Source organism: Alosa pseudoharengus, unplaced genomic scaffold (genome assembly GCF_046254945.1).
Source record: "Alosa pseudoharengus isolate Yale_2024_CS ecotype anadromous, Long Island Sound unplaced genomic scaffold, YU_APseudo_1.1 YU_APseudo_1.1_scf_13, whole genome shotgun sequence".
In the NCBI taxonomy this organism is placed as follows: Eukaryota; Metazoa; Chordata; class Actinopteri; order Clupeiformes; family Clupeidae; genus Alosa; species Alosa pseudoharengus.
The window spans coordinates 23,496,618-23,520,981 of record NW_027468598.1 but is presented as its reverse complement, the minus strand read 5'-3'; the positions used below and the strand labels follow the sequence as shown (position 1 = coordinate 23,520,981).

General features: G+C 38.3%; 2 protein-coding genes across 2 annotated transcripts; both read right to left on the bottom strand.

The window, feature by feature from the left end:
* Positions 1 to 377: 377 nt before the first annotated feature.
* LOC143121197 (olfactory receptor 52E8-like) lies at positions 378 to 3,755 on the bottom strand. Its single transcript, XM_076281588.1, has 3 exons — positions 3,289 to 3,755; positions 1,620 to 1,845; positions 378 to 1,486 (listed from the first exon to the last, which is right to left on the bottom strand). The coding sequence occupies exons 2-3, from the start codon at positions 1,621 to 1,623 to the stop codon at positions 531 to 533; spliced, it is 960 nt and encodes a 319-aa protein (XP_076137703.1). The 5' UTR covers positions 1,624 to 1,845; positions 3,289 to 3,755; the 3' UTR covers positions 378 to 530.
* A 15,559-nt stretch (positions 3,756 to 19,314) lies between these two features.
* Positions 19,315 to 20,247, bottom strand: LOC143121196 (olfactory receptor 52N2-like). Its single transcript, XM_076281587.1, has one exon. It carries the CDS (start codon positions 20,245 to 20,247, stop codon positions 19,315 to 19,317), a length of 933 nt encoding a protein of 310 aa, XP_076137702.1.
* Between the last annotated feature and the right edge of the window lie 4,117 nt (positions 20,248 to 24,364).

The following is a 24,364-nucleotide window of genomic DNA, read 5'->3' as shown; positions in this document are numbered from 1 at the left end:
TTGCAGCTTCTGTGCGCCCCCCTTGCGCTTTTGTGGTGTATTAGGCCTACCGCGTTTCGTGTCTCAAATACCGTCGCGGTGGATATTTTTTTTAAAATTATTATTAAATTATGACAGCCCCGGCCCAAAAATGTGCGTCGGCCCACCGGGCAATGGGTACGCCCGATGGCCAGTCCATGCCTGCGCTATGCGGTACATCTAGTTTATTTGAAGATTACAAGTCTAGTACGCTTAGAATTATTGATCAAAAATGAGACTGACTGATAAAAGTAGATTCGAATCCGCTCTTTCAAGTGTAGGCTATTACAAAGGGTGGTATTTACTGACGTTTATTAAATCATGTAACATTCAAAAAATTACAATTATTACATCTTTATTCAATTACCTCAGCAAGAAAAGAAAGGTTCACACATCCAGTATAATACAATCATCATCTTTTAAAACATCATTCTTATGTAAAACAATTTCAACATTTGCATTCACAACATTATACAACCATGTATAATAACATTTACATTACATTAGAGTTGTTATTGTCCTAACTGAGTGATTTTCCTTTTAAATATTTGCAAAATCTTCAATCTTAAATGTTTAGTCTGTAGTCCATAAATAATTGGATTCAAATGGGCAGGTATAACAAGAAAAAGAATAGCCATGAGTTTTCTTAAAAAGCGATCTTCTGGAAACCGATGCATGATAATAATAATGAATCCAGACAGCAACAATATCAGATACAACACTAAATGACTTGCACATGTTTGGATGGCTTTGCTATTGAGTTCTGCATTTTTCTTAGTCCAGCATGTGATACCAATTCTAATGTATGTGACAGCAACAGTACCCATTGAGGAGGAAAATAGCACCACAGTGTAAAACAGTCCATAGATGTTATTAATAGACACATCTTCACAAGATAACTTGAACAAGGAGGCATTGTCACAATAAAAATTTGGAATAAGTGATCTACAGCGAGACAGCCTGATTGTGAGACCCACTAATACACCGACTAATACAATGACAAAACTCCAGGCAGACACAGTCAAGACTGCAACTGCCTTAGCTGTCATTATTGAATTGTATCGCAATGGATTGCATATAGCCACATACCTATCAATAGCCATTATGATCAGTATGGTGTGTGATGCTGAAGCAAAAGTATGAGTAAAAAATATCTGTGAAACACACGCATTATAAGAAATTAACCTGTTTTTAGCAACCATGTCAAATAACAGTTGAGGTAGTATAACAGTGTTACCAAGGATATCATTGACTGTCAGGTTGCAAAATAGCAGGTACATGGGTTGGTGTAAGCTTTTCTCTCTAATGATGATAACAAGAACACCAAAATTGGTTATCAGCAGTGCAATATAAACAAAGAGCAGTGTGAAAAATACGACATCTGCAAATGATTCATAGTGTCCTAATTCTTCCAGCACAAGAATGTCACTGACGTAGGACCTGTTTTCCATCCTTGTTCCCTGACCAACTGTGGATACAGAATCAGATCCAGACATTGCTCTTTCTCTTTTTCAGTTATTTTTATGTGCACAGATTTATATGATATGCTGAAAATGTTATTTCATTTGGATAGCATTAGGAGTGGGAAACTCATATCTTACCCATAGCGACAATAGATGGCAATCCCAACTTCTCTCACCTGTGTTGCCAAACTATTTATACCCTATTTTCTCTTTAAGGTAGGGCATTCTGCCCTATTTTCTTTGTCAGCCTCCCCAACACACACACACATACACACAAAACAAAGATCCACTGAGAGATTGCAGGAGGAGGAGGAGGCAAGACAAACACAAGTCTCAAGCTGTCTTTGTAGGCCAGCATCATGCACTGTAAAAAGTGAAACATTGGATTAACTTAATAAAATTGAAGTAACCATTCACAATAAAGATTTTACATTGACCTAATGCTCAGAAACCATTCATTCAAACTAATTCATGTAAACTCTTCCATGAATTTGATCAGTTTTCTTCAATCTGAAATATGAAATATGTATTCATTGCAAGTAATATAAAAGGCTTCACAATTGGCATAATCTAAACATTTTAAATTCTCTCTCTCTCTCTCTCTCTCTATATATATATATATATATATATATATATAATTGAAAATTTTGGGTTGCACTACCTGTTTTAGCCCTGTGAATATGGAAATCCTAAAAAATTATTTTAAGCGATTGTAACACATTGAGATTGTCCTAGTCAATCAGAACAGCATTTAGGTGACCCAATACACACTCAGACTTAACATATGATGACTTAGGTCAAATATCTACCATGCTGCTTATTGGTAGGTGTCTAAAATTAACATAGTTAAGGCTTTATATTGATATAATGAGCCTATTTCATGTATAGAATACGGCCTAGGTTCGCCTATCACACACCCCCACCCCCTTCCCTAACAAAACCAAAATACCAAGAAACAATAATTTTTTGCAAAATTAATTAAAAATGCAAATTAATTAATTAAAAATGCAAAATTAATTGCCATTTGAATTTTGAGACTGAAGTACCATGGCAAAATGGATTGCAATTCAATCCATGTTTATTCTATTTTTTAAACAAAATTATTCAAATTGATTTTAGGATTGCATTGTCACTTTGTGCAGATTAAAATACAATTAGTTGGAAATTATTGCAAATTGCAATATTAAATTGCATAATGAATTGGCAATTGCATAATGTAATGTCTTATTGAAATGCAGATTGCATTGTCATTTAAATAAAGCTACACATATGCTTCCATAGCTGAGATATCCAGTCTTTTGTCTACACAATTAGATCACCAGGGGCCCCTTCCATTTTCCACTCAGAATTTGATAATTTTGATCAGTTGCTCAACAACATAACTGGATGTTGGATTCAGTTCACACAACACATAGCATTATGTTACAGGACATTGAAGGCAAGCCAGAGGATCACGGCAGAGTCCGTATTGATACACCTTGAAGTTGGATTAAAACAAAATGCGCTTCTCCGGCCAGAGACCAAGGAGATCATGCCGAAAATGTACTGAGCTAGAACAGAGGATTTCTACTTTGGAATCAAAGATGCATGCCCTTCCACCAACGACAGATGAACTACGAGAGACATCTCATGAAGTGAGTACAGCAACTACTGGAAATGCAGAGAATGTAATCCAGCAGTCTAATACCACTGCAAATAGAGCAGATGAATGCATCGACCTCACAAAGGGAAATGTGAGTACAGAGCCTTGGCACAGGCAAGGTGCCAGACCAAAAAACAAAAAACATAATACAAGAACTGTAATTACCTCAACACCAGTAAATTCAGATGTTAACTTCAGGCCTCGTATCAGAAATACAGACAGATCAGCAAACTACTACAGGGCTTGTGGTCCTAAGGGAAGCCCACAGCCCCTAACACTATGGAACAGATTTGAATGCCTCCTGAATGGGACGTGAGAGAGGAATTTCCCAGGGAACAGACCCAAAGCAGGCAGCAATCAAACCACAACAATAGAAAGATGGGCACAGACAAGAAGCAGCACTCGACACCTATTCATCCCACAACCCTCGTTCTAGGCGACTCTGCTGTGAGACATATAAATGGGGAAAGGATGATTGTATGTTGTTTCTCAAATGCTTCAGTGTCTGACACAAAAAACAAGCTTGCAGAACTGTGTCAAAATATGCAACTATCAAGCGCATCATTGTGCATGTTGGAGCAAATGACATCTACAGAGAACAGCTGTATGTCAAAGAAGATTTCAAGGAACTTTTCTCGGCCATATGAGCTTGGAATACAAATTTTCATCAGTGGCCCACTCCCAGCAGAGGGAAGCTTTGTATTTTCCAGACTATTCAGTTTAAACACCTAGCTCGCAAAAACATGCTTTTCAGTTGGGATGAATTTTATTGACAATTTTAACCTTTTTTGGAATCGCAGGGAATACTTCAGACCAAATAGCACAGAGCTGAGTTGGACTGGGGCCAAGATCTTAACCAAATACTATCACCTCTCTCTCCTGCACCCAACATTTTTTCTACCAACCTTGAGCCGAGCCTCTGATAAGCGCTCAGTGGCCATACAGACGGAACAAGCGGATGACATCAACAACTCAGCTAAACCAAAACACTCTGCACAGGCTGAAACAGAGATATGCCCAACCCCCCCTGCTGTGGGGCCCTCTGGTAACCACCCGCTAGCCTCCACTGAAATGCAGACCCTGGAGAAACATAAACAACCAGCTCAACAATGCCCAGACATGTCCACTGGACAAGATAAGATGGGTGCTGCTAAAATGACTCAAAGTCAATCACTGGCGTCAAACTCCCTGGAATCTCAGCAAACAAATGGATGTGATGAGCATGAGGAGATAGCACCTATCAAAGCTGCTGAGAGGCTGTCTCTACTGCTATTAAAGACCTGGCCTCTGATCATTTCTGCGTGTTCTTTGATGTGTCTATGTCCCCACACACTCACAGCTATGATGGTAAAAAGGAGAATCATAAATGATCAGACAAGTGCTCTCTTTGAGCAAGCACTTTCACAAGTCAAGTCAACTGTCAGACTCTGAAGACTTATTTGATCACTTTAATGCAAAAATGGCAAACATTATGGATGACATTGCTCCATTACAATTCAAGAAAGTTAAGGACAAACAGAAAGCACCATGGAGGCAAAATCCATCAGTTAAACTTCTAAAAAGAGAGTGTAGGAAGACTGAAAGAAAATGGCGTAAATACAAACTTCAGATCCACTATGAAATCCATAAAGAGATGCTCCGCACATATAACTCTGAAATATGCAAAGCAAGACAGTCTTTCTTTTCTAACATTATCAATAGAAGTTCAAATAACACTCGTATTCTATTTTCAACTGTTGATAAGTTAACAAATCCCCCCTCACAATTAGCACCTGAACTTCTCTCAACTAATAAATGCAATGAGTTTTCATCTTTTTTTAAAGGTAAAATTGACAAAATCAGACTCAACATATCTGCTCAATTACAAATTCAACAACCTGAACTTCCAGCAACAAACAGAGGGAAACTAAACTTGATGTCAGAGTTCAGCTTGATAGACTACGAAACACTTGAAAAAACGGTACAGAATCTCAGCTCTTCCACATGTGTCTTAGACACTCTGCCTACCAATTTCTTCAAAACTGTTTTTCACCTCATAGCGGCGGATGTCCTTCAAATTGTAAATGTATCACTGCTGTCTGGCACTTTTCCTAAGTCACTGAAAACAGCTGTTGTAAAGCCACTTCTCAAGAAAAATAACCTGGATGCCTCCATGCTAAACAATTACAGGCCCATATCCAATCTACCTTTTATTAGCAAAATTATTGAAAAAGTAGTCTTTAATCAATTAACCACCTTCCTAACATCAAATGGGTATTTTGATTACTTTCAGTCTGGTTTTCGGGCAAATCACAGCACTGAAACAGCTCTCATTAAAGTTTCCAATGACATACGCCTCAACACAGATTCAGGTAAAACATCAGTCCTAGTGCAACTGGACCTTAAGTGCAGCATTTGACACTGTTGATCACAATATTTTACTACACAGACTAGAACACTGGGTTGGATTTACAAGCATAGTTATCAGATGGCTAAAATCATATCTACAAGAAAGGAGCTTCTTTGTTGCTATCGGAAACTGTACCTCAACACCAACGTCCTTGACCTGTGGTGTTCCCCAGGGGTCGATCTTGGGGCCTCTATTATTCAACCTCTATACAGTGCTGGCCAAAAGTATTGGCACCCATGCTAAAGTTGACTGAAAAGAGGAATATAAAATCATCTTTTGGAAATTGATCTTAATGCCTTAAGTGAAAAATGAGGAAATATATAACCTTTAAGGACACTAATTTTCTTAATGAATGAATAATGTATCATAAATAAATAAATGTTCTTCCTTAAAATACAGTGGTCATAAGTATTGGCACCCCTATGTTAAATTCCCATAGAGACAGGCAGATTTGTATTTTTAAAGGCCAGTTATTTCATGGATCCAGAATACTGTGCATCCTGATAAAGTTACCCTTGCCTTTGGAATTAAAATAGCCCCACATCATCACATACCCTTCACCATACCTAGAGATTGGCATGGGTGTTATTTCAGTTACCCTATTAGCTGGTTTGATTTGCATTGAGCTCAATGAGCATCAAACCAGCTAATAGGCTAACTGAATATGGGAATTTAACATAGGGGTGCCAATACTTATGACCCCTGGCCAGCACTGTATGCTCCCACTTGGACAAATCATTCAAAAATAATTTGATTTCATATCATAGCTATGCAGATGACACACACATTTACTTAGCTCTATCACCAAACGACTATGGTCCTCTTGAATCTATGTGTCAGTGTATAGAACAAATCAACACCTGGATGTCTCAACATTTTCTTCAGCTGAACAAAGAAAAAACTGAAGTAATTATATTTGGTAAAAAGGAGGAAAGACTTAGGGTTGCCACTCTCCTTGACACAAAAGGGTTGAAGGCAAAGGATACTGTTAAAAATCTTGGTGTATTAATTGACAGTGATCTAAATTTCAACAGCCACATGAAAGCGATAACTAAATCAGCTTTTTAAAGACTATTAAACAGCTTCAGGTGATACAAAATGCAGCAGCTAGGATTCTAACAAAAACTAAAAGAACTGACCACATTACTCCAATTCTTAAGTCCTTGCACTGGCTTCCAGTAAGTCACAGAATTGACTTTAAAGCACTATTGCTTGTTTATAAATCAGTAAATGGAGCAGGACCTAAATACTTGTCAGACATGCTTCAGCAGTACACACCTTCTCGTCCTCTCAGGTCCCAGGTGAAAAACCTGCTAGTAAAACCTACAGTTAGAACTAAACATGGTGAAGCAGCTTTTAGCTGCTATGCGGCTCAGCTGTGGAACCAACTTTCGGATGACATCAAAAAGGCCCCAACTGTAGCCAGTTTTAAATCTAGACTTAAGACCAAACTGTTCTCAGATGCTTTCTGCTAACTGTGCCGAGTTACAAATTCTGAATCTGCCTTGATAATTATTACAGTGCATGAAAATGCACTGTACTGTTCTTCCTAGGCTTCTTCTTCTTATTACAGTGCATGAAAATGCACTGTACTGTTCTTCCTAGGCTTCTTCTTCTTATTACAGTGCATGAAAATGCACTGTACTGTTCTTCCAAGGCAACTTCTTCTTCTTATTATTATTCCGCTTACCACTTTTTCTAGACGCAATTTCTCTTGAACAGTTTAACTTAGAAACTTCATTCAAACTTTGTAACGTAGGTCTTCAAACAGATCGGGTTGCTATGTCTTTTCAACTTTGAAACTTTTATACTTTTTAAACTATTAAAGAAAAACGTTTTAAAATTCCCCATAGACTTAACATTGCCGATTATGACATCATAATACGGCCATTAAGCAATTAGAATCCTATGGCAGGTGTTCAGGCCACCTGGATCTCAACTGCCAGTCTTAGGCTTTAAGCAATACAAACTGGCCCTATTAAGACTACACATCCTGTTCAACTGCTTCCTCTGCCAAAAACTGTTTCAAAATAAAAGTCCTCACTACAATATTTCACTGTTAAACAATTTAACCCTTTAAACTACTGAACTTTTTAACTGTTTAGCCATTGTAACTGTTACTTGTCATCAACTATGACTCCTACCCACTGTAGCTAGTTAGCATAGTTAGCATGTTAGCATTTTTAGCAAAATTACAAAAAATTATTAGCTAAGTTAGCTAAGTCACATGGTTAACATAGTTAGCATGCTAGCATGTTAACATGCTAGTTAGCATTTTTAGTAAAACTGCTAAAAATGATTAGCTAAGTTAGCTAAGTAACATGGTTAGTGTAGTTAGCATGCTAACATGTTAGCATGCTAGTTAGCATTTTTAGCAAAACTGTTAAAATGATTAGCTAGGTTAGCTAAGTAACATGGTTAGCATAGTTAGCATGCTAGTTAGCATAACTGCTAAAATGATTAGCTAAGTTATGGTTATGGTTATGGATTTAGCAGACGCCTTTGTCCAAAGCGACATATAAATACAAAACAACATAATAATATTTAAAAATGAACAGGGAACAGATTAAAATCTAGGTCAAATATAGTAAGGAGAATAGTTGTAGTACACAATAATATCAATTCAATCAATAGCCTAATAAAAAAAAGCAATGTAAAAAAGGGGAAAGGCAATAATAAAACAATAATGTCAATTCAATCAATAATATAAAAACAATAACATGCTAAGACTACATTAAGGAGAATATCAATAATAAACAATAATGTCAAATTAATTAACAGCCCAATTAAAATAAAACAACATTATATAAACCATAACACATAAGCGCTTAAACAACTAAGTATATGTTGAATAGGAATGTCTTTAGACCCCTCTTAAACGACCCAAAACTACCACAGGAACGGAGAGCACTGGGCAGTTCATTCCACCAACATGGAACCACTGAAGAAAAGAGTCTGGAATTAGACCCAGTTTTTATGACTGGTCGACACAACATACGCTCACCAGAAGACCGCAGTGGGCGGTTGGGGATGTAAGGCTTGATTATTGAATTAAAATAACTAGGAGCAGATCTAGTTAGTGTCCTATAGGCCAAAGTGAGAGATTTAAATTTAATTCTGGCTACTATAGGGAGCCAATGGAGAGTAACTAGGAGAGGAGTTACATGTGTCCTCTTTGGCTGATTGAAGACCAGGCGTGCTCCAGCATTTTGAATCAGCTGTAATGATCTTGTTACACAAGCGGGTAAGCCAGCTAATAGTGAATTACAATAGTCCAGCTTAGAGATGACCATGGTCTGAACAAGAAGTTGTGTGGAATCTTGTGTCAGATAAGGTCTGATCTTCCTAATGTTGTAAAGCATAAACCGGCATGATTTTGCAATAGAAGCTATATGCTCAGAGAAGTTAAGTCGGTCATCAATTACAACGCCCAAGTTTCGTGCCGATCTAGTTGGGGTCAGTGAAGTTGAGTCAAGCTGGATGTTAATCTGTTGGGGAATAGCTGTTTTAGCTGGAAACACCAAAAACTCTGTTTTTGAGAGATTAAGCTGAAGGTGCCGATCTTTCATCCAGGCTGAAATATCCTTAAGGCATGCAGAAATCCGGTGGGAAACACTAGAGTCATCAGGTGGGAAAGACAGGTAAAGTTGAGTGTCGTCTGCATAACAGTGATGGTCAAATCCATGGGAGCGAATAGTATCACCTAAGGAAGTGGTGTAAATAGAGAAAAGCAAGGGTCCTAATACTGATCCCTGAGGCACACCTGTGGTGAGGGCATGAGACTTAGATACTTGTCCCTGCCAAGACACGTTGAAAGAACGCCCTTTAAGGTAAGATTCAAACCAGTCAAGAGCTTTTCCAGAAATTCCCAGTTCAGATAGTATAGATAGGAGAATGTCATGGTTAACAGTATCAAAGGCTGCAGATAAATCTAGTAGAATTAATACTGATGACTGAGCAGAGGACTTAGCTACTCTCAATGCTTCAGTCACAGACAGAAGAGCAGTTTCAGTAGAATGACCACTCTTGAAACCAGACTGCATAGGGTCTAGTAGATTATTCTGATGAAGAAAGTCACAAACTTGCTTGAAGACCACTTTCTCCAAAACCTTTGACAAGAAAGGAAGAAGGGAGACAGGTCTGTAGTTCTTCACCTCAGTTGGATTAAGTGTACTTTGTTAACTTTGTTTAAGTAACATGGTTAACATAGTTAGCATGCTAACATTGTTAGCATAGTTAGCATGTTTAGCAAAACTACTAGAAAATGTTAGTTAAGTTAGCTAAGTAGCATGGTTAGCATGCTAGCATTGCTAGCACTGCTATAAAACATTAGCTAAGTAGCATGGTTAACAGAATTAAAAATCTTAGCATAACTGCTAGCAAACATTAGAGCCGTTCAAACTTTCAGTTATCGTCAAATATCTACCTATGCACAGCCATTAAACTATTTGAATATCAACATTCATTAAACTGCTAGAAAACGTTAGCTAAGTAACATGGTTAGCAGGTTAGCATTGCTAGCACTGCTATAAAACATTAGCTAAGTAACATGGTTAGCATAGTTAAAAATCTTAGCATAACTGCTAGCAAACATTAGAGCCATTCCAACTTTCAGTTATCGTCAAATATCTACCTATACACAGCCATTAAACTATTTGAATATCAACATTCATTCAACTTCCAGTCTGTCAACAACTTTTAAACTATTTACCTTCAACTTTTAAACGGTCTACTTTTAAACTATCATTAAACTATCTGTCTATCAACAACTTTTAAACTATCTACTGTCTATCAACAACTTTTAAACTATCTACATTCAACTTTTAAACAGTCTACTTTTATTAAGCTATGCAACCACCATGTCTATCCTAGCATCACCATAGTAACCATCTCTTTATTATCTGTTTTAACTATACATGATATTTTACATCACAACTTTAGCATTTTCATGCACTGGTAATTCCTTGGAATTGCATTTCTAGTTATTATTATTACAGTGCATGAAAATGCACTGTACTGTTCTTCCAAGTCATCTTCTTATTACAGTGCATGAAAAAAACTGTACTGTTCTTCCTAGGCAACTTCTACTTCTTCTTATTATTATTCCGCTTACCACTTTTTCCGTACGCAATTTCTCTTGAACAGTTTAACTTAGAAACTTCATTCAAACTTTGTAACGTAGGTCTTCAAACAGATCGGGTTGGTATGACTTTTCAACTTTGAAACTTTTATACTTTTTAAACTATTAAAGTAAAACTTTTTAAAAATCCCCATAGACTTAACATTGCCGATTATGACATCATAATACGGCCGTTAAGCAATTAGAATCCTATGGCAGGTGTTCAGGCCACCTGCAGCCTCAGGCTTTAAGGCGAGACACTACAGGTGAATAGGGTAAAATTTTTAACAAGCAGATATCACTATGAAACTTACCCAGTTGATTACTGACATTAATATGAGAAAAAAATGTATTACAAGTTTTCTGTAATGTAATGTTTACATATGCAAATTAGGCATTATCTCATTAAATATGCGCTAATTTGCATACATTTTAAAACAAGAAACCTGAGCATTGGATACAGCCAGGTTCAAAATTATGTTTTCATTGTGTTCAGATAATAGATGTTGAAAAATGTACAGAGGGATTAATGAATATCTACTTTAGTTATCCTGTAAATCAGAATATAATGTCAATAGCCCTAAAAAATCGATTTTTGCCATGGTTTTAGGCATAAAATGTCATGTAAGTCAGGCTAGGAATAATATATCAACAAACCCCTCTGTAAATATCTTCGAAATATAGTTAGGCATAAGTCTAGAAAGTTTGGTGTATGTAAGTGCTTCTGAAGTGGAGTTTCCTTGCTCAGAGTGGGAGCGGAAACTCGTTTTGAGAAAACAGCCTTGAAAGACAGCCAATGAGATTCCATTCTCAGCCTAGACTCGTCTTTGAACTTTCGCGATTGGTTGCTGATACAAAGGAAGTGTCCATATATGGATCACATAGCGTGATACAGGAAAAACAGAGCTTTCTAACGGTACTACACACGATATGTCGCGGGAGTGCATGCAAGGTTAGAATGCTAACTTTTGCTGAAAATAGGATAAATATACAGGCGCGAGTAGACACAATATAATGAAATAAACACCTAAATGTGTAAATCGGACTTTTTTGTTGTACTAGTGTGATAGAATACATGCTAAGGTAACAGACTAACTCAAAATCTCGAAATTGACCAGTGCATGAAAAAACGATGTTTTCACCTGCCGTGTCTCGCCTTAAGCATACAATCTGGGTCAATTAAGACTACACATCCTATTCAACTGTTTCCTCTGCCCAAAACTGTTTCAAAATAAAAGTCCTCACTACAATAATCCACTGTTAAACAAAGTAACCCATTAAACTACTGAACTTTTTACATTCAACTTTTAAACGGTCTATTTTAAACTATCATTAAACTATCTATCTATTAAACTAGCTGTCTATCAACAACTTTTAAACTATCTACATTCAACTTTTAAACTATATACATTCACTAGCCGTCTATCAACAACTTTTAACTTGTCATCAACTTTGTCAACACTTTTCATCAACTATGACTCCTACCCACTGTAGCTAGTTAGCATGGTTAACAAAGTTAGCATGCTAGCATGTTAGCATGCTAATTAGCATTTTTAACAAAACTGCTAAAAATGATTAGCTAGGTTAGCTAAGTAACATGGTTAACATAGTTAGCTAGTTAGCAAAACTGCTAAAAATGATTAGCTAAGTTAGCTAAGTAACATGGTTAGCATAGTTAACATGCTAGTTAGCATTTTTAGCAAAACTGCTAAAAATGATTAGCTAGGTTAGCTAAGTAACATGGTTAGCATAGTTAGCATGCTAGCATGTTTAGCAAAACTGCTAAAAATGATTAGCTAGGTTAGCTAAGTAACATGGTTAGCATAGTTAGCATGCTAGCATGTTAGTTAGCAAAACTGCTAAAAATGATTAGCTAAGTTAGCTAAGTAACATGGTTAGCATGTTAACATGCTAGTTAGCATTTAATGATTAGCTAAGTTAGCTAAGTAACATGGTTAGCATAGTTAGCATGTTAGCATGCTAGTTAGCATTTTTAGGAAAACTGCTAAAAATGATTAGCTAGGATAGTTAGCATGCTATCATGTTAGTTAGCATAGTTAGCATAACTGCTAGAAAATGTTAGTTAAGTTAGCTAAGTAACATGGTTAGCATGTTAGCATTGCTAGCACTGCTATAAAACATTAGCTAAGTAGCATGGTTAACAGAATTAAAAATCTTAGCATAACTGCTAGCAAACATTAGAGCCGTTCTAACTTTCAGTTATCGTCAAATATCTACCTATACACAGCCATTAAACTATTTGAATATCAACATTCATTAAACTGCTAGAAAACGTTAGCTAAGTAACATGGTTAGCAGGTTAGCATTGCTAGCACTACTATAAAACATTAGCTAAGTAGCATGGTTAGCATAGTTAAAAATCTTAACTGCTAGCAAACATTAGAGCCATTCCAACTTTCAGTTATCGTCAAATATCTACCTATACACAGCCATTAAACTATTTGAATATCAACATTCATTCAACTTCCAGTCTGCTACAAATCATGTTAAACTGTTTCCTCTGTCCACAACTGTTTCAAAATAAAAGTCCTCACTACAATAATTCCCTATTAAATAATTTAACCATTTAAACTGTCCACCTATTTAACTATTGTCATTCCAACTATATTAAACCTCATCTACCTGCAAATAATTTAACCTTTTAAACCATCCACCTATTTAACCGTTTAGTCATTCCAACTATATTAAACCTCATCTACCTAGTTCAGTCATTCCAACTATATTAAACCTCATCTACCTAGTTCAGTCATTCCAACTATATTAAACCTCATCTACCTAGCAAATAATTTAACCTTTTACACTATCCACCTATTTAACTGTTCAGTCATTCCAACTATATTAAACCTCATCTACCTAGTTCAGTCATTCCAACTATATTAAACCTCATCTACCTAGTCCAGTCATTCCAACTATATTAAACTTTGTCTACCTAGCAAATAATTTAACCTTTTAAACTATCCACCTATTTAACTGTTCAGTCATTCCAACTATATTAAACCTCATCTACCTAGTTCAGTCATTCCAACTATATTAAAACCTCATCTACCTAGTTCAGTCATTTCAACTATATTAAACCTCATCATGTTGGTTGCCAATTAGCACATCATCTGTTTTAACAATATATTTCACACCATATGTTTAGCATTTTCATGCACTGGTAATTCCTGGTAAATACTTTTTTTTACTACTTTTGCCTTTGTTTTTGCTTACTAATTATTCTTTATTTTTAAATGATTTTACCTTGTGTTTTATGTTTTCTTTTATCATGATCTTTACCTTTTAACTATTCTTTGACTATATTGCCCTTCTATGCTTTTATTTGTTATTATTGTTTGGTTTTGTTTATGTAAAGCACATTGAATGACCTCTGTGTATGAAATGCGCTATATAAATAAGCTTGACTTGACTTGACCCTGCTCTCACCAGTTTAGGTGGAATGTTCCACCTGGGGCGGGGAGTTCAACCCCTGTAAAAGAGGGTGTGAGGGACCGAGGCGACCACCTCACGTTTAGGGAGGTGCGCCACTGGATTAGGTGGTGTCGAGGGAAGGCAGGAGACAGCAGTTCCATACAAAAATATTATTTATTTGTTTAGTCCACAAACCAAGAGGAAGCACAGCAGGAATCCAGACATAAAAATCCAGGGATCTTCAGTGTGTATCTTCAAGTGAACATTTGAACTCGCCATTAAACTAGGCAACAATTTTACAGACTTTCTAGGCTCCCGATCCAAACAAGGCGACTTTGCATAACTCTGGACCATACTTTCTACCCTTGCCTCACAGCAAGCAAGGTTAACATTATAAACTTCAATTAACTCTCTAAACTTCCCTGAGTCCCTGGATCTCCAGCTCTTCCCTCTGTCTTCCGTTGTCTCCCGTCTATTGTGTGTCTCTCCCGTGTGAAATAAGCCTGCCTTTAAATAGGCTAGGCAATTACCCAATTAGGTCTGGGCTAAACCATTATAGGGAATGCAGGGGTGATGGTGGTCTGTACCATTAACCCAATCACAGTTAAAATATCCCAGTATAAAGACATGCATACACCTACATACACAAGACATAAACAGCAATAAAACAAACTGAGTGCAGGTGAGTGTGTTTGGCTGCAGTCCATGCAGGTGTGGCACAAGGCAGTTTTTCAAATGTTTGTCGTAGGGGAAAAGGAGAGGACTCCTTTTTCACAGAGGGGTGCTTGTCAGTTTGAGGAAGGCCAGCGGGGTGAGCAGACACACATGTATAGTGTGAGGCCTCAATTATCTCAGTAAAGTGAGATCTTTAAAGCTTACTTTTGTTGTTGCTTTTGCTATTGCTTTTCTTATTATTTTGCTACTTACAGTTTTTCTCAGTCGCTTTGGTGCTATTCTCACATCACTATTAACATTTCCACAGCAGTGAGTGCATTTCTCAAAACAATTAGTGCAAACTGCAAAACCTAGTTGATAACCTGCAAAAGCACGTCACTTGCTCAAAATGGATAGTTCATTCCTCAAAAGCAAGTATTTATGTCAATGAAAGTGCCAGTGTCATCAAAATGAAAAGTCTTGTCGCCATCGTTTATTAACAAGATAGTCAAATGGCTTTGTCATGTTTTCATTATGACAGTTCTCTCAGTGTTTTCTAATGCAAAAAAAAGGTCAGAACTCGGTGACACTACCTGAACATGCTCAAGACAGCACTATACAGTACATGTACAGCCATTTGAAAACTACAGTAAAGTTACACATTGCTGTAGTTAGGGGAGTAAGTGAGTACAAGACACTGAATACGTACATTTTTACTGTATGCTCTTTGCAATTCTACAGCATTGTGACAGAATTTGATAACTAGTTCACCAATTTTGTATGTAATGACTCAAGCAATGAAATGAAGACTATTCGTTTTATTGGGAACGACTATTCAGTATCCATAAGTATAGTTAATTTTGACTGACATGACATAAGCAAATGATAATGTTAAAAAACAGCAGAGAATTGTATGAAAGCAACTGATACATGTCCAAAAGCATTTGCAATTTGTTCAGAGGAAGGAGAAATTGCTACTATGATGTGCACAAATGACTAAATGTTGTGGAGGTTGAACTAATAGTTATGAGAATTTTAATTCTGATCTGAGAAAAGCACCAAAGCGACTGAGAAAAACTGTAAGTTATTATTTGTGTTTTTGTCTTTTCCTTCCAAATTGTTTATTTTCCTTTTTGTATCAGTTTATTACACTGTAAATACTTTTACACAGGTTCTGTTAGATGATTAGCTTGGAGTAAATAACAAATATTTTACATCATCCGCTGCGTAATCCATGCTCACATACGCTGAGAGTGTTTCTTGCCAAAGAGCATACTCTCTTTTCATGTGACAATAGACCATGGTTCCAGACAAAGTAATTTTAGCATTCAGTAACTCCTGCATTTACATTTTTCATTAAATGACAGGAAAGGTTTACCTGACATGGCCACTAAATAATCTACTACCACTGAGGTCATTTTTGAAGATTTTTTGTGGAGACTTGGTGACCCGTGTTTTTCAACCTTTTTTGTGCCACGGCACACTTTTGACACTTAAAATGTCCCACGGCACACTAACATCCTGTCTGAAGAAAAAATAAACATACCATAGCCTAAAATTTCAAATAATACACAGATATGGCCTTATGGCTTCTATGCAAGACCTGCTCAATAAAACAAGCGCCCTCTGTTTCATTTGTAGGTGACTATATCTAATTTAATTGTTGTTATGAACTGGATATGTGATTATTCTGTGAATACTGGATATGGGGCCCCCGTTGTACAATGCCTGCATACCACAAATAGTGCAATCATACAATCAATGAGAGCATGTGGTTATAAATTATTTGATGCAACAGTTGCTTTTCTGGACCAGTGAGTGACATTTGGGTAATTTTCTGCGGCACACCTGATGATCTCTCACAGCACACTAGTGTGCCCCGGCACAGTGGTTGAAAAACACTGCCCTAGATACTTTTTTCTGTAACACTCCAGCAGTGATTCTTATGTTTTTTTTTGCCTGTTACCATCCTCCTCACTGCGCCTGGGGCCAGATAAACATGGATCTTTGTTCTCATTTCCAGTTGATTAGAACCTTTTAATTATTGTTTTCACTGTAAATATGGCCATTTTCAACCAAATACCTTTTTTTTTAAGCCATTCACTGACTTACAGTGTTGTGTTGTAATTGTATTAGCATATTCTCTTGTCTTGACTAGGGGATTTGACCTCTGTCACTTTATTTTCATACTTTACTGAAAAAGAAAGTCATGAACTACTGCTACTCTACTGCACTCTAATTAACTTAAAGATGTAAAGTGATGCTGCTTGAGTAGTACGTGTTGGCAACAATACCTCAAGCAGCATCACACTGAGCACAGGGGCCCCCCAAGGCTGCGTGCTCAGTCCGCTGCTCTTCACCCTGCTGACGCATGACTGCACTGCAACCTACAGCAACAATCACATAGTGAAATTTGCTGACGACACAACTCTGGTGGGTCTCATCACCAAGGGCGACGAGACTCAATACAGGTTGGAGGTCGACCATCTGACCACGTGGTGCAGGGACAACAACCTCCTGCTGAACGTCAGCAAGACCAAAGAGATTGTTGTTGACTTCCGGAGAGGTCACACCCAACACCTGCCACTGACCATCGACGGTGCTGTGGTGGAGAGAGCGAGCAGCACCAAATTCCTGGGGGTGCACATCAGTGAAGACCTCTCCTGGACCACCAACACAGCATCACTGGCGAAGAGAGCTCAGCGCCGCCTGTACTTCCTGCGGAAACTCAGGCGAGCAAGTGCTCCACCAGCCATCATGACCACATTCTACCGAGGCACCATTGAGAGCATCCTCTCCAGCTGTATCGCTGTGTGGGGCGGAAGCTGCACTGAATACAACAGGAAAGCCCTGCAGCGCATAGTGAACACAGCTGGAAGGATTATTGGTGCTTCACTCCCCTCCCTGAAGGACATTTACACCACCCACCTCACCCGCAAGGCGACCAAAATTGTGAGTGATGCAAGTCACCCCGCTCACAATCTGTTTGATCTACTGCCCTCTGGGAAGAGGTACAGAAGCCTGCGCTCCCGCACTACCAGACTCACCAACAGCTTCATACACCAAGCTGTTAGGATGCTGAACTCTCTCCCTCCTCTCCCCCCTCCACCCTCAGCTACATAACATCCTGGACATTGGACCCACAAATGGCCGCCTGCACCACTCCACTTGCACACTTGTACACTTTGCAACTTGTTGTTGTTGTCCTGGAAACACAACACTTCTGCTGCTCTTACATAACTTGCACCACTATGCCACTTTATTTCTTACTTAGGTCAAACAGAACTACCTCAGCCTCTTATTGGCCTGACTTTGCACTAGTATTTTATTTTATTGACTGTCTATGCACAATTTCAACCAAATTTTGCTGCTCTTATTTTTTCATTATATGTGCCCTCTTATTTACTTATTTACTTACTTTTTTGTTTACTTGAATGTTATGTTTGTCTGTGGACTTAAAATTGTTAAAATATGTCTTGTCTCCACCGTGGGATAGTGAGAAACGTAATTTCGATCTCTTTGTATGTCTGGAACATGTGAAGAAATTGACAATAAAGCTGACTTTGACTTTGACTTTGATGTTGAATGGAAAAATGGTTCTGTTACATTTTCTATATATGATCTACCAGGGGTGCCAACAATTGTGGCACATGTGTTTTTGTTCAACATGTATTTCTTTATGAGATCTCATTAAGAAATAAATGAATACATTTGCTTCCCTTCAAGGTTGGATTTTTCCTCATAGTTGCCATTGTGAGATTACCGTAAATCACGAAATAATGATTTTATACCGGTTTTCAGTAATCATCACCAGGGGTGCCAATAATTCTGGCGGGCACTGTATGTATAGGACACACTGTCCACAATTTGTTTTTATTTTCGATTCTAAATAAATAATAATAAAAAAAACTCAAGGCTCCAGTGTTTACATAGTGACTGTGACAACCATACTGCCAGAAGAACAGGCTGGCAGGATAATTAGATTTTTTTGTCCCCTGATGGCCCTCTAACTTAAGACAGGAGCCCTTTCTCAAACCTGCCCATCTCACTCTGCTATAGTGTACCTCTGTGTGTAGTCATAATTGTGGCTGATGAGGGACGGCACTCTAAATGAAGGTTAATAAGTTTAATTGGTTTTAATATCATCACTAATATTGTAATATTAATATTGTAATCTTCAATTAATTTATTTGAAGATTACAAGTCTAGTATAGATAATTATTGGTCAGAAAGAAATCTGACTGATTGAAGTAGATTCAAATCTGCTCTTTCAATTTTATTAAAAAGAGTGGTATTTACTCATTTAAAATCATCAAAGAAAAACATATTAAAATATTGCATCTTTACTCAATTATCTCAGAAAGAAAGGTTCACACATCCAGTATAAGTCATCACAAGATCTGCACTATCCAGTGTAACTGGGTTTGTGAATCTGCAACTTTGTATTTCTTATGTCAAAGAATTTCAACATTTGCAATCACAACATTCTATATATATAGTAACATTTACATTACATTACATGTCAGCTGTTTCAATGGTTGCCAACTCAATGCTCCTCAAATGTGTGAAATATTTAACAGTCACAATGAGAGATACTGTCTTAACTGTGAGTTATTTTCCTTTGAAATAGTTGCAAAATTTTCAGTTTTAAATGTTTAGTCTGTAGGCCATAAATAATTGGATTCAAATGGGCAGGTATAAGAAGACAAAGAATAGCCATGAGTTTTCTTAAAAAGCGATCTTCTGGAAACCGATGCATGATAACAATAATGAATCCAGACAGCAACAATATCAGATACAAGACTAAATGACTTGTACATGTTTGGATGGCTTTGCTATTGAGTTCTGCATTTTTCTTAGTCCAGCATTTGACACCAATTCTAATGTATGTGACAGCAACAGTACCCATTGAGGAGGACAATAGTACCACAGTGTAGAACAGTCCATAGATATTATTAATAGACACATCTTCACAAGATAACTTGAACAAGGAGGCATTGTCACAATAAAAATTTGGAATAAGTGATCTACAGCGAGACAGCCTGATTGTGAGGCCCACTAATACACTGACTAATACAATGACGAAACTCCAGGCAGACACAGACAAGACTGCAACTGCCTTAGCTGTCATTATTGAATTGTATCGCAATGGATTGCATATAGCCACATACCTATCAATAGCCATTATGATCAGTATGGTGTGTGATGCTGAGGCAAATGTATGGTTAAAAAATATCTGTGAAACACACGCTTTATAAGAAATTAACCTGTTTTTAGCAACCATGTCAAACAACAGTTGAGGTAGTATAACAGTATTACCAAGGATATCATTGACTGACAGGTTACAAAATAGCAGGTACATAGGTTGGTGTAAGCTTTTCTCTCTAGTGATGATAACAAGAACGCCAAAATTGGTTATCAGCAGTGCAATATAAGCAAATAGCAGTGTGTAAAATACAGCATCTGCAAATGATTTAGGGTGTCCTAATTCTTCCAGCACAAGAATGTCACTGACGTAGGACATGTTTTCCATCCTTATTCCCTGACCAACTGTGGATACAGAATCAGATCCAGATATTGATCTCTTTCTTCATACAGTTATTTTTTGAGCACAGATTTATATTATATGCCAATGATATTTTGATTTGATTGGGATAGCATTAGGATTGGGAAACTCGTAGCATTCATAGACAATCCCAACTTCTCACCTGTCTTGCAGAACTACTTATATCCTATTGTTGGCAATCTCAACAACCCCAAATTCTCTGACAAACCCACCCCCCCTCCTCCCAAAGCACACACAAAAAAACAAAGGTCCGCTGAGAGATTGTAGGAGAAGGAGGAAAGACAAACACAAGTCTCAGGCTGTCTTTGTAGGCCAACAGAATGTAGTTAAAGTGAGAACCAAAGAAACCAACATATAACAACAATGATCTAACTTAAAGGGTGACCGCTGTACCCAACGGCATCCCACAGGTCAGTGTTTCCAAAATGTGAATGCTCTTTTTGTCTATTTTATTAATTTATTCACCTGGCATTTTAATCCAAAGAGACTCAATGTTAAATTAGTTCAGGCCACAAGTGTCACTCGACAAAAACAAACTGTTGCCGACAGATGTCACAGAGCTGTAGGCTTTCATAGTCTAGCACAGTGGTCCCCAAACTTCTTCCGAGGGACAGCTCACTATGCCTGGCTCTAAGAGAGGGCCAGAGACTCGGAGTATATCAGTAACCATAAATAGCTTAGCACTGTGAACAAAGGCAGTCTACCTTAGTATTCCATTACATTTAATCTATAGGCTATTGCAATTTAATACCATTGTTATCTGTGTTTATATTGCCATCATGCCATATCAGTGTAAAATATAGCTCAAATGAAATAATAATAATAGCATTCTCAAAACTATAAGCAGGGAGTCCCAAAAGTATATTTTGAACTCTGAACTTTGCATAGGCTACACAGCAAGTTGTGAACAAGCAATATCCTACAAATAATTTAAAGTTCTCAAACTATGAGTTTTATGAAGTGGTGGCAGAAACATCTGAAATGACCACCATTCTAACTTTCACTCACCTGATAACTTTGTGAACTCTGTATGAACATTCGAACGAGTGAATAAAAAATATCAATAATTATACCAGAAAGTTACAGAATTATGACTTGAATAGAAGTTAGTTAGTTATTAACAATTAATTGATGTCGTACTCCTGTGCGGGCCGGATCCTATATACCACGGACATGTTTTGGGGGGCCACCTAAAATGAGGTGGCGGGCCGTATCCGGCCCGCGGGCCGTAGTTTGGGGACCACTGGTCTAGCACCAGCAACAACTTGTTGAATAGAATGTAAACTACTTTCTAAAAACCCTTGGACATTAACATTACTTATACCATGGTCTAGGTTGAAAAGGGTGTCGTTTAAAAAGTGATATACTACACCTATAAAAAGACGTTCCGGTCGAATTGCCTGATGACAGTTCTAAATCACTGCGCTGGCTCAAACGCTAGTTGGTAACCAAGGCAACGGAGACTAAATACGTTACAGCTTATTTATTACAACAGCAAGAAAGACAGACAAAAAGAAAACATGAGTGATTTTGTAACTTTTTTTAACATATTTGGCGAGTATGGTCTGTTGCGACCAACCACAGCCTCCGGAGCACAGCTGTCGGTCGTCACTCTGACGCTGGGCTGGAAACTCTCCACATCATGTCAGTGACGGGGCATCGTTGTGAGAGCAGTCTGCAGGCTTACTGGGCTCCGTCAGTACAGAAAAGACGACAATGGAGCAACATTTTGTCATCTCCCAATGTCTCAAGCAGTGGTCAGGGTAGTAGCGAGCCACAAGCTTTAAATATCCGTCCTGCAACGATGATGGACATGCCAGTATCTCTTTCAAAATTTACAATCAATGGAAATGTAGCATTTAAGTTTAAATAGTTTGATGATCAGAGTGCTGAATACAGCACATTTGCTGTAGCCTAATAAAAATGATTGATGAAACTATCTGTGGACTTTCTTTGAAACAAAATTTCGCATCATCCTCTGGATACGGTAAGCTAGTGCACTGGCCTTCTGAAATGATAGCCTAGCCTACTTTGTATCATGTGACGTTGCTTGACAACGCCTGAGTTAGTCCGCTCAGCTGTGACTTATCAACATTCCACAGCGTTGCGATAAACAGCTGAAAAAACTAACGATTTTAGCTCTAAAACTCATTTAGTATTAATAATTGATTTCATATTTATTCATTTCGTAAGTGACCATGGTATAAATGGGATAATGCCCTTCGATGTGTCCATTATCAGAAATAAATGGACTTCGCAGAAGCGACGGGTCACGCCTCCGCGTCGTCCATTTATTTCTGATAATGGACACCTCCGGCATTATCCCTTACTTATCACCCAGAGAGAAGTAATCTCTTTTCTGATTGGCTGGCGGGGTGGCTTTTAATTCTGAATAACAGGACACCTATGAAGTAGATCTGGTAAAAAAAAGTTTAATTGCCATTCCATATCAATGTTTATGAATGGTAACTATAACAACCATAGTAGGACGACGGTTGAGCCTGGAGGCAGGTTTCGCAACAATGGAATCAATTGTAAACAAGCTGTCCATGCTATCGCTGTTATAGGGCCAACGAAAGTTGTAGCCTACATGTCATAACGTGAGGGTTTTATTTAAGGTATACTGTTTTGTATTGCCTGAGTGTGCGCGTGAGCAAGAGTGAGTGATGACATATGGGGGTGTCGTGGGGGCTGGTTGCCAGGTGATGATAAACTTCTTGTATGTTACGACTGGTTCAATAAAGCACCGGAGTTGTACCCGGTATTGAGAAGCATCTGGGAATGGACATTGCTTTTATCGTTGTCGAGGTTACAACAAACTGGCGACGAGGATAAACCTGAACTTTCTGCATTTCTCTGCGTGACCTGCATGATTTAACCTTTGGTGGCGTTACCGAGCTAACTCACCACTGCTGCTACAACGGAGTTGGCTAAGTCTTCACGTAGCCTAAGTGAAACCACTACCAGTAACGTTCATGGCGATGTTTGGGAAAATTCACGATTTTGATTCCAACACGGAACATTGGAGCAGGTATGCAGAGCGGCTGAACTTCTATTTTGTTGCTAATGGAATTGAAGACGATGCGAAGAAGAGGGCTATACTCTTGACTGTTTGCGGGCCAGTCGTATATGGAGTGTTACGAGACTTAATAGCCCCCTCAGTGCCTACAGATATATCTTTTGCCGATTTAGTGGAAAAGTTACGGGACCATTACGACCCTAAGTGTAATTCAATTGTGGAAAGGTTTAAATTTCAGTCATGCACACGTAGCACTGATGAATCTGTGAACTGTTTTGTTGCTCGTTTGAAGCATCAAGCTACACGCTGTGATTTCGCGGGAACATTGAAGGAGAGATTAAGGGATCAGCTAGTGTGGGGCATTGCCATGGAACAATTATAGAAAAGGCTCCTGTCATTGCCAAATTTGACCTGGGGGAAGGCATTAGAGGTATGCCTAGCGTTTGAGATAGCCGAGAAGGGTGTTTTAGCTTTGCAGTGCCCAAAAGAAATCAACAGAGTGGCGTCCACTTACCAGGGCTCGGAGAATGCCCAGCAGCAAGACAACGACAACCCAACCTCGCCGTTGCTATCGCTGTGGAGAGGCTCATATGCCTGATAGCTGTAGATTTAAGGATGTTGACTGCCATTACTGTGGCAAGCGAGGCCACATTGTTCGCTGCTGCCGTAAAAAAGGAGAGCGAGGGCCAGAGAGCAAGCCTGAAGTCAGAGCATGGTGGCAGGGCCAATGTGGTTACAGAGAGAGTGGGCCTGCCAGTTGACAGTGAGGAGGAAGAGATCGCTTATGTCTTAGCAGTGGTAGAGAAGCCACCCAGTCATGGAGCTAAATGTGAATGGGGCTCAGATACATTTTGAGGTGGATACTGGGGCCTCTCGCACTGTCATGGCGGAAAAGACATTTGGACGCCTGCGTACTTATGCGCCGTCATTGGAGTTAGAGCCTTGTAACATCTCTCTTCGATCGTATACAGGACAGCACATAAGCCTGAGGGGGGCCGTTCAAGTAACAGTTTCATACAAAGGCCAGTCTTACCACTTGAGGGCGCTTGTGGTGGCTGGTCAGGG